Source organism: Aricia agestis, chromosome 5, assembly GCF_905147365.1.
Source record: "Aricia agestis chromosome 5, ilAriAges1.1, whole genome shotgun sequence".
In the NCBI taxonomy this organism is placed as follows: Eukaryota; Metazoa; Arthropoda; class Insecta; order Lepidoptera; family Lycaenidae; genus Aricia; species Aricia agestis.
This window is the reverse complement of record NC_056410.1, coordinates 3,114,807-3,125,791: the sequence shown is the minus strand read 5'-3', so window position 1 is coordinate 3,125,791 and position 10,985 is coordinate 3,114,807. Positions and strand designations below refer to the sequence as shown.

Genomic DNA, 10,985 nt, shown 5'->3' with positions numbered 1-10,985 from the left:
AAGTAGGTCCGTTAAGGATGCAGCAAGTGCTTCTCTTTGTTTGAGAGCACAAAAGGTAATGGCTGCGTATGCTTTGTCCGCATACGTTAGGTGTTTCAAGTGATCATATTCCTTAACTTCGTCATTACAGTCAAGATCTATGAAACCAGGGGTGTGATTGTATAATTTTTGCACTTCTGCATACCTAACCTCACTCCATTTGCTCCTATTAAAATACTGTATTTCATTTAAATTATTTATGTAACTATCAGGCGCTTTCGGAACGGCAGGTTCCTTTAATTTTATTTCAAGGTCAAATTTAAATTGTTGCTGTTCATTATCTGGTAACAAACTAACCCCGTCAACATCTTTATGAATAATTCCGCTTACACTATCGTCTAAAACATCGCTATCATAAGCCTCGCCACGCGGTGGTGCAGGCGGTTGCGGCAATATTTCACACAAATTGTTAGACAAGCCGCCATGATATGAAATTTGATTACGTAACTCAATTATTTCATTTGTCAAGTTAGTGATTCTTTTATCCTCGAAATCTCGTTTACTCTTTTTACTTTTACGACGATGACGATTACTACGTCGCTTGGAGCGTTTTTTCCTACGATCGGACCCCGACGACGCGGACGAGCTTGAGGAGCTTGAACTATTGCTAGAACTGCTACTAGTACTAATCCGACGCCTGTGATCGGCTTTGTTCGAACTAGGAATCATTCCTGATTCAGAAATATCGTTCGCTATATTGTCCGCCGTGTTGTCCATTGTCTGAAAAAATGTTTCTTTTCTGGACCAAAAATTGAAGGTAGTTGTGAAAAACGAAAAAAAAATTTAATCACTAATGCTTAGAAGTTATGATTGAATATTCACAACCGTTAAAATTAAACTTATCTACAGTATGAAAACTAAATTTAAAAACTAGAAAGCGTTAGAATAATTTAGAAATAATATGTGCTTAGATTCGGACGGTAGCACCGTTAAAATAATTTAAAATCAGCATGGAAATAATTGTGTGAACTTACGTGAATGGATTTCACAAGTTGCAGCACAAACGAACAAATGAACTTGAATCTATTTTTAGAATCAAATTTCACTAAGCACTTAATTAATTAATACGTTCTTGTCGCTTCGGAAAACAGAACGCCAATGGCGGATGGCGCCTGCAATCTCGCGCCCTGCTGGTGTTGGGAGTAGAATTGGAAAGGGTAGAAGATATAGCGTTAGAAAGAGATGGAAGAATAACCGGAAAACAGAGGAGGCCTCTCTCAAAGCATGTAAGCTTCAAATAAACCAAGGATTTAATCTATACTTATAATAAAATCGTAGAGGTAAAATTTTTGTACATTGAAAATAAACTTGACAAAACGAGTCAGGGGCATAGTAGAAGAGTAATAGAACACATTTTAACTGTTTTTGAAATTTTTGTTTCTCTGTCTGTTTGTCTGTTTGTACAGGCTAATCTCTGAATCCGCTGGACCGATTTCAATGAAATTTGGCATGATGATACCTTACATCCCTGGTCAACATCTTAGATACTTTTTTTAGCCGACTTTCAAAAAAGGAGGAGTTAATGTTTACTTTGCTGTTTGTGGTCAGATTTTCAAAATTCTTTTTTTGTTATATAGATTGCCCGAATTGAAATTTACAATAAAATCGGCTAAGTGCGAGTCGGACTCGCGCACGAAGGGTTCCGTACCGTTATAGAGAAAAAATAGGCCAAAAGTTGTGTTTTTGTATGGGAGCCCCCTTTAAATTTAATTTATATTCTAATTTTATTATTTATTATTAAAGTACACATATAATTAAGGATTCTGTGAAAATTTCAACTGCCTGCCTGTGGTCATTATTGATATCAAGCAAAAAAGGCCAAAAAAATCATGTTTGTTGTATGGGAGGCCCCCTTAAATATTGATTTTATTTTGTTTTCAGTATTTGTTGTTATAGGGGCAACAGATATACACAATCTGTAAAAATTTCAGAACTCTAGCTATAACGGTTCTTGAGATTCAGCCTGGAGACAGACAGACGGACAGACAACGAAGTCTTAGTAATAGGGTCCCGGTCGTTTTTACCCTTTGGGTACGGAGCCCTAAAAACGGTGACTTGATAAGTAATGGAATTGAAGAAACTCCTCGAAATTGTGGTTTAATTGTAGATTATGTATCTGAGAATAAGAGGTAGGTTAAAAAGGGATAGATGCCTATATTAAATCCCGTCTTCTGTAGTCTATCCTCTATCTCCGTCACATGTTCCTTTCCCCTGTCCTGTGGCCCCCATCCCCTGTCCACGCCAAGCGGTCTTCGAAGAAAGGATTTTTCAAAACGATAAGTATTTGAGGTTCAAGTTTCCTGGGTCTTTGATGTAAATTAAAAATTTCGTGTGTAATATAATAGATAATATTACACACGAAATATAATAGATAAAATAGTCGTAAATGGGTGTTCAATTTTCTAAATATCGATTTTAATAACATACATTCACGCGGACGAAGTTGTGGGCAACAGCTAGTACATAATAAAATTAAAATAAAATTTATTGGGGGCGAGGGGGGTTTCGTAGATGTCCCGCTCTGACAAAAAAAAATGGTCACGTTAGTTATACGGTTTGGGCGTGCGGAGGCAACAGACAGACAGACAGACTGACACACTTTCGCATTAATAATATTCCCGACTATCTACACTAGGTAGGTAGTAAATATAAATAGTATGTTAACATCTTCTACTCCGACTGTACGCGGTGCTGAGATTGAGTTGTAAATTGTAATACATTGACAAACAGTTATCTATTTTTAGAACCTTTTCATTTAATAACCATAAACTTATGACCGACATTAGTGCTGTGTTATTACTGGTGGGTTACTATAATATAGTACTGCCACTACCACGCTAGTCAACACAGTGCCGAATATATAAATTATAATTTTTATAGGAGTAGACCACTTTATTTCTGCCGCCCCATGTACGTAATCTGTAGGGCCTCTATGGACGCTGCCTTTAATTAAATGACCTATTTACAGTGTGTAACAAAAATAAGTGATAATACTTTAGGGTGTGTACGTGTTCCTTGTAGAGAGTTCACTACGAAAAATTTTTTTCACTTTTGTATGGGCAAGGGCCCGAGCGTCACTAGTTTCCCCATACAAAAGTGAAAAAAAAATCGTCTTTCAGCGCTGCTACTTTCACAGTGAACTCTCTACAAGGAACACGTACACACCCTAAAGTATTATCACTTATTTTTGTTACACCTGTATAAATTTGGGGCTGGGGCTACAGGTTTAAACCTAAGTACAAATTAGTTACTTATATAAGTGTGGAACGCCGTGTACGGTGTAACTAAAAATTGAATATAAAAAGAAACTCATAAATACGCACTCTCAATTCTCACTGTTTATTGCTATTCTATTTACACAGGCACTTTTGAAGAAATTTGTACAAAACATTCTTACATACTATTACTTAGGTAGTCTACGCTTCTTCTTTAGACGTATTCTTTCTAGATCTAGTCGATAGCCTAATGGATGCCCTGACGGAGGCTCTGGATCCGATCGCCGTGGAGCGTACGAAGTGATCATCGTGGGGTACGATGGAGCTCCGTTTGGTGTACTTCTCGGTGTCACTTTCAACAGATTTTCTGGAAAATAAGAAGAATTATGTATGTTTTACGCATTGTGGTAAACTAATTTTGACAAAAACCAGAAAAACACAAAAACCCGTGTATCTCTTACAACCTGCCTGGGGCTATGCGTTTCTCTCTCGTTCTTCTAAATTTCAAAGAGAAGACAAGTAACCCAAACTGGCGAATGTCGTTCTTATAAATTCTCAAGCTTCTATCAAAATTGTATGCGAGTATAATATAATTTGTTGTAAGCAACGACTAAACAGCAAACACTTACCCGGGGAAGCACGGCATGTCCCAGAACCTCTGGTCCTTCCCAAACTCCTCTCCATCCGCCAGGGTCTGCGGCATCTCCGTGTCCATGGTCTCCGGCAGCAGCAGGCACAGCACCCCGCCCACTATCCCCAGCGCTCCCAGTATCAGGAGCGGCAGGTCTTGCGAGAAGTTGGCCTGAAAATTAAAGTTGCTTTTCAGAGATTTCCAAAAGAAGATGATCATTTTATTTTTACCATTGAGGAAATTGATCCCTAGGCAGTTGACGGGCCTACGTCATTTGGACGGGTTATGCCAATTCAATGCTAGCCGTGGTCTGCGTATGGGTTTGACATGACGCGACCAAACTAAGGATGTCCCCCATCTAAATATGAATCATCTTCTCTGATATCACTTAGATGTGGGATGGACATCAATTATTATTTTTAAAGCAATTATCACTGAAAGATCTAACAATTATTCACAGTTTTCAACCAGTAAATAGATTTCTTTAGGCACATATCAAGCGGACAGCTATTGCGATTGACAAACCATTGAAGCATCTCTTAAGAAAGGATTTACCATTAATGCCGAACAGCATGGAGTATCTCTATGAACACAGAAAATTCCAAGTAGAGACAGTGACAGCTTATACAAGGTGTAACAAAACTAAGTAATAATACTTTAGGGTGTGTATGTGTCCCTATATGTATATAGAGTTCGCTGTGAAAGTAGCAAGCGCTGAAAGTGTAACCTTTTTTTCACCTTTCTATGGAAAAAATCATTACGCGGGGGCGCTTGCACATACAAATCACAAAAAAAATTTGCTCTTTCAGTGCTGCAACTTTCACAATGAACTCTATATTATATGCAGAACTAAGTGATAGAGAATTATCACTTAGTTCTGTTACAACCTGTAGATAGAAATACTGAAAAATGTAAATAAGACTTTTGTTTTCAAAATCCAATAAGATATAAAACTCACTAGATACACGACAAAAGGTGCGACAATAGAGGCCACGTATCCCATGATGTGTATGAGCGCGACGCCCTGCGCGCGCACCACCGTCGGCAGCAGCTCCGCCGCGTACTGCAGGCCGATGTTGTACGAGATGTTCACCGCGAACCGGCCCATGATGGCCAGAGACGCTGATGGACCACCTGGAGACATAATGATGATGAAGCCTGAAGTTATGATAATTGATAGGCTACGCGCCTTATGTTTATTCTAAAGTAGAATTGCGGAGTCGGTTGGTCAACTTTTAATGTGCGCTAGTCGTAAACAATAATTAAATTAATAATACTTACATAATAATATTATGTTATTATTGTAGGTAAGTAATTAGAACATAGTGAGTCAATCCTCCTCCCCCTCCTCTATAATTTTGCAATAATATAACTATCACTGAACGTGTGGGAACTGAAAGTATTTTTCCCATTTCGTCAAAATCAAAGCACATAGGATGACATAGGGTTATTTTTGTGGTGCATAGTCCATTAAATAAGGAAGGCTCTGGGCTATAATGGCATATCACACTGCGGCGAATCGGTGGAAGAATCAGTGGAAAATGTTGTAAATATGGAAAAAAATATCTGTTTGTTATTACATACTGACGCAGAAGATGTCGCGGGCAACAGGTAGTACGATACAAAAGCCCACTGCCCAACTATTGGGCAGTGGGCTTTTGTATCTTACTAGCATCTAACCAATGTCTATATAACATCTAACCAATGTCTACTTACCAATGGGAACAGCAGTGGCAGCCAAGCTGAAGATTCCACTGACGACCATGGAGCCACACGCCAGCCATCGCCGACCCCACCTAATAATCATCATCATTATCACCACCATCGTCACCTGTGATATACGTATGTCGTATAAGTTTATCAAAATTACATTTCAACACATTAATGTTAAACTCAGATGTTTTTACCATCTCTTTACTTTGAATATTTCTGAAGCAGCTTTTGATTATATTATTACAATACAGATGCATATCAAATAAAATGCGTAATCCTACTAATATTATAAAGGCGAAAGTTTGTTTGGATGTATAGATGTATGGATGTATGGATGTGTGGATGTATGAATGTTTGTTACTCTTTCACGCAAAAACTACTGAACGGATTTTAATGAAACTTAAAAATAGTATAGCTTATACATCAGAATAACACATAGGCTACAATTTTAACCGACTTTCAAAATGGGGGAGGTGTTATGTTCGTTTTCTTATGTTCAATGATTACTCCACCGTTTGTAAACCGATTTTCAAAATTTTTCTTTTGGTATATAAAGTATCATCCCAATTTGGTATTATATTCACAAGAGTCGTGATCTGATGAAGGATCCATAAGTAATCGAGGGAACTCCTTAAAATTTATAGGGAAACATGAGATGACTAAGGTTTTGTGAGAAGTATTCTAAGCATATGTTACCAACAAGTACCTGTATACCTGATATACCGTGGTTCGGAAGGTGCTGAGAGAACTCCTGATTCTTTATAGATACAAGTTTGGGAGTTTCGGCGTTGTTTTAAGAACAGAAAGCATATGCTACTATGCAAATTACATTTATCATCATTATCATCATCACTGCCATATTATACCATGCATCGTCCCATGGTTATGACTTATGAGCCTATAATGACCCTGTTATTGGTACTTTTCATAGTCTTTTAGATCGAGACTCGAGTTTGTCAAGCGATAATTAAAAAAAAATCTATACCTACCTAATGTTATAAACCTGAAGAGTATGTTTGCTTGAACACGTTAATCTCAGGAACTACAGGTCCGATTTAAAAACTTATTTCAATGTTAGATAGCTCATTTATCGAGTAAGACTATATGCTAAATATTATCATGCTAAGACTAATACGACCGAAGAAACTCAGGAAAATGTGGGAAAAACGGAGGAAATATAAGAAATTACCAACCAGTGGAGCAATTTTTATGGCAATATTAAGCACAGATATAGAGTAGACCAAGTGAAGGGAGTAGGGACATAAGCTATTTTTTATGGGAAAATGTACGGTTTCTGTAAAATTCCTAATTAACGCGGGCAAAGCCGCGCGGGATATCTAGTATTTTATAAAAATACTTAAAAAAATATTTAAAATACAAGCAGTGGGGGTACAAATTTTACCTGTCCAAGACTAAAGTTAGAAAGGTATCAGCAGGGAACTCGGTGGCAGTCGCTATGGTGAAAGTGAGGAAGATGTCCAGTCCTAGAGACCCGACGTTCCTGACGTGGCCGTCGAAGACCAGGGATATGGCCATCCAGATGACGATGAGGAGCAGAGCGTTCTTCCGTAGCCTTGGAGTTCTGAAGATATCCAGCACGGAGTACGTACGCGTCTCTGCTTCCGATACCCTGAATTTCTCCTGACTGGCTTCCTATAAAAATAAAGAATTAATATATGATCGAGTAGGTTCCTAAATCCTAGCTTATCCACTACTTAACTGCGTTTCAGCGTCACATCGTCAAAGTTCAAAGTATACAGAAATGTGCAATAATAATTGTTTTTGCGATGCGACGCCGCAACACAGTGGTTTGGTTTGTATGCGTAGAAGCCCAAATTCCAAAGCTATTTTACCAACTAAGGTTGAAGCTTACTGTAAATTCGTTCAGGATCTTCTCTGGTATTTTGGTACCGTTGATCCTCTCGAATTTCTTCATGATTACTAGAGCTTTGTCTAGCTTGCCCTGAGACAGAAGCCACCTGAAATTAGAATGATTATTATGTATTTCTACTCTAGGCAATGTTTTGGTTACAATTAACAATTGTATGGCACCATGAATTCAGACGACAGTAATTGGCCTAGGTTATAGGCCCACTTACGCTATATGGAATCCTGTGTTAAAATATAATGTCTTTTCCATCTTTGAAGTTAATAAAGAAGGGGAGAACTTTAACCCAGACGAGGGGCAAGTGAGCCATTAGAATGTATAAGCAACCCCTCCAAGTATCATCTATGTAAATGGATTACTGTGTAGACTATAGACTATAGATTATTGCCAAATAAATGTACAAAATTATCAAATTACCTGGCACTCTCCGGCACCAACCATGGCGTGGCTGCTGCGAAGATGAACGGAGCGCTTATACCGAAGGCATACCGCCTCCAGTCCCCAGCCCACAGCGCGATCCACGGCAGCAGACTCGCGCCCAGCGTGAAGAATATTGCTATTGACATGTTGGCTACGAACGTCCGCCATTTCGGACCCACGTATTCCAGGACTGAAGAAAATAAAATAATCGAATGAACACATCAGCATTAACAATACTGTATCTAGTGCAAGATGCAACAACGTGCTGCTTTTGTACCCAACTTACGAGAACTTTTCAAATTCATTTCAACTTGAATGACTTGAGCTTGAGGCAGTCAAGTTTTAATAGTCAGAAACAGGTTCAAAAAGACCATAAGTAAAGATATTATCGCACTTACCTAGAATATACATCATAGTGAAACAGTTGTCGAAGGCGAGCCCGACGAGGAAGCGGCACAGCGCAAACGAAAAGAAACTGTCGCAGAACGCCGTCGCGATCCCCGCAGCAAAACCCATCAGGTTTGTTCCTGAAAAGAGGATTGTGAACAGTCTCTGAATTGGTGCTACAAATCTGTATCTAGGTAGGTCCTTATAACTACACCTTTAACATTTTTGGTGACAACTAATTTTATAGTTATTGGCAATTTCAGGTCATTTTACAATGTCAAGGCAATAGTGCTAAAAAGGATGCATCCGACATGTCCTGGTCGAGTTTCATTGGCACCCTAATCGTAGTTTACTTACCAACAAGAGCGGGGATCCTCCCATACTTGTCGGCCACCCAGCCGAAGACCAGGCCGCCGACGATGGCGCCGCAGAAGAAGATCGCCTGCGCCGTCGCCGCCAGGTTGTCCTTGTCGCACACCCAGTCTAGCTGGAAGCACATCGGGTTTAACAGTGAAGTTTGGACTTTGCGCAGTAGAAGCTGATGCATGCTTGGATGAATATAGTCCTAATTTTATACGTGGGAGAGCCATGCTTCGGCATGAATGGGCCGGCTCGACCGGAGAAATACCACGTTCTCACAGAAAACCGGCGTGAAACAGCGCTAACGCTGTGTTTCGCCGAGTGAGTGAGTTTACCGGAGGCCAAATCCCCTACCCTATTCCCTTCCCTACCCTCCCCTATTCCCTTCCCATCCCTACCCTCCCCTATTACCCTATTCCCTCTTAAAAGGCCGGCAACGCACCTGCAGCTCTTCTGATGCTGCGAGTGTCCATGGGCGACGGAAGTTGCTGTCCATCAGGTGACCCGTTTGCTCGTTTGCCCCCTAATTTCATTAAAAAAAAATATGTAGTGGAGTAAAATGGTTCTAAATATCCAGGACGTCTACAAATAACCACAAAGAGTTCCACATAAAATACCTGACTATAATATAAAGTGCACCAAGATCTGCTCATTAAGATCCTCAACATCTAGGACGCCATATACAAGGAAGAGAAAGAGATGGAAAATAAGCCAACAAAGACACCAACGAAGGCACATGGATATCTTTGACAAAGAGGTAAGTACACCATACCTGTGAAGCTATAGTTTCATATGGCACATCGCTCCTGTTGTACTCCCAGCCGCTGGTGCAGGGTACCACGGGCCACTCGTCATCGGGCGTGGTGCGACCCGCCGCCAGCGCCGCCGCCCAGTCCGCCGCGTACATGTGGCAGCGGTCGTGGGAGAACGGCCCTGACGTCTTGGGCGGGATGGCCAGCGCACGCCTGAAAAGTAGGTTGATAGAGTTTTTTAAAGACTCGATAGCGCTTCGGATGTTTCTGATAGATTTAACTTTTTAAAATTTCTATGACCGTTTTCTACAAAACCACTTCTTTTGATTTACATAGATGAAGTTTGCACCACTGTGTTTTGGTCTTTCGGAATTAGGTTCAACAAAGAGCACTCAATTGATAAAATTCATTAACACACCAGAATCAGAATCACTATCAGAGAAATTTATTAATGGGCAAATTGCGGACCTCATTTGGTTGCGTTATGTAAAAACCAGTGGACAGATCACGCCTAAAGTTAAATTGAGTATTGACAACCCGACCAAATAACATAGGTCATCTGCCTGAAAATCTATTTCTTCGATGGTACATGTGCTTAACTACGAGAAGGTGCGTGCTTTGAAAAGCCTTAAGATACTTAGATAATAATATTATGGAATATGAATTTATTGCATAACGATGAACGTGTGATAATATTCGCTTTGAAGCTGGTTGGCGACGGAACCCATGAACAAGACGTAACAAATAGGATCCGCTTTCAACTGCTCGATTCTCAATTTGCTGGATAACGATGGATGGCGTCAGAACATACTTAATATCTTTGTTATCATCACCTCGACTAATACCGTCTTCGATCGTTTTTTAATTGGATATTAGTTGTCCAATTTGCAAATAAACCTTGATTCACTGAATGCCTAACATTCTAAATCTAGACACGTTTGTCTAGCTCCAGCTAGGTCACCGCGAGTGAACGGCCGATTGGGTCCGGCCACGGTCCGGCCCATTTACAATCTTTGAAGTCTCATTTTGTAAACCAATTCATTCAACGTACTCCATAATTATACGAATTCATTTAACGGAGATAAATTGTAGAGTGTTTAAATTAATAAACTTATCGATTACGCTTGTCAATTCTGCATAGATGAATATCAAAATTTCCGCATGCCTCATGTTCATTATTAGATCATTGATTATGTTCGTAAATCGTACCTCATTATTCATGTTCAAATAATATATTTTTATTGTACCCATGAGTACACACGAGATTTTTAACGATTTAGACAAGAACAAAACACTAGTCTATTCTATGACGTACGTACATTATTACATAGTACTCGTACATACTCAAACAATCTTTAAACTTTTACAATACTCTACTGAAACTGAAAAGGTTTCCTATTCAGAAGTTTCCAACATTTGATCGATGTCCCAAGAGTCAATAAAGATTTAAACCTATAGGAACCTCTCAAGAGGGATGCCGCAGCCCGCAGGGGATTTGGTATAATTTTGAATTGTTTCTGGCTAAACAGGAGTTACATTGACACTATAACAATTAACTCTACACTTCTGTGTTTAAAGAC

General features: G+C 39.5%; 1 protein-coding gene across 1 annotated transcript in view; it reads right to left on the bottom strand.

Annotated features, from left to right (window-relative positions):
- Positions 1 to 3,382: 3,382 nt before the first annotated feature.
- Positions 3,383 to 10,985, bottom strand: part of LOC121727223 (organic cation transporter protein-like) — a 34,410-nt gene continuing 26,807 nt past the window's right edge. The window contains exons 3-12 of the mRNA XM_042114928.1: positions 9,426 to 9,618; positions 8,651 to 8,780; positions 8,305 to 8,433; positions 7,904 to 8,096; positions 7,472 to 7,577; positions 7,001 to 7,251; positions 5,602 to 5,681; positions 4,844 to 5,019; positions 3,884 to 4,056; positions 3,383 to 3,621 (exon numbers count right to left, since the gene is read on the bottom strand). Coding sequence (XP_041970862.1) covers positions 3,456 to 3,621; positions 3,884 to 4,056; positions 4,844 to 5,019; positions 5,602 to 5,681; positions 7,001 to 7,251; positions 7,472 to 7,577; positions 7,904 to 8,096; positions 8,305 to 8,433; positions 8,651 to 8,780; positions 9,426 to 9,618 — 1,597 coding nt within the window. The 3' untranslated portion in view covers positions 3,383 to 3,455. The remainder of the gene's footprint in view (positions 3,622 to 3,883; positions 4,057 to 4,843; positions 5,020 to 5,601; positions 5,682 to 7,000; positions 7,252 to 7,471; positions 7,578 to 7,903; positions 8,097 to 8,304; positions 8,434 to 8,650; positions 8,781 to 9,425; positions 9,619 to 10,985) is intronic.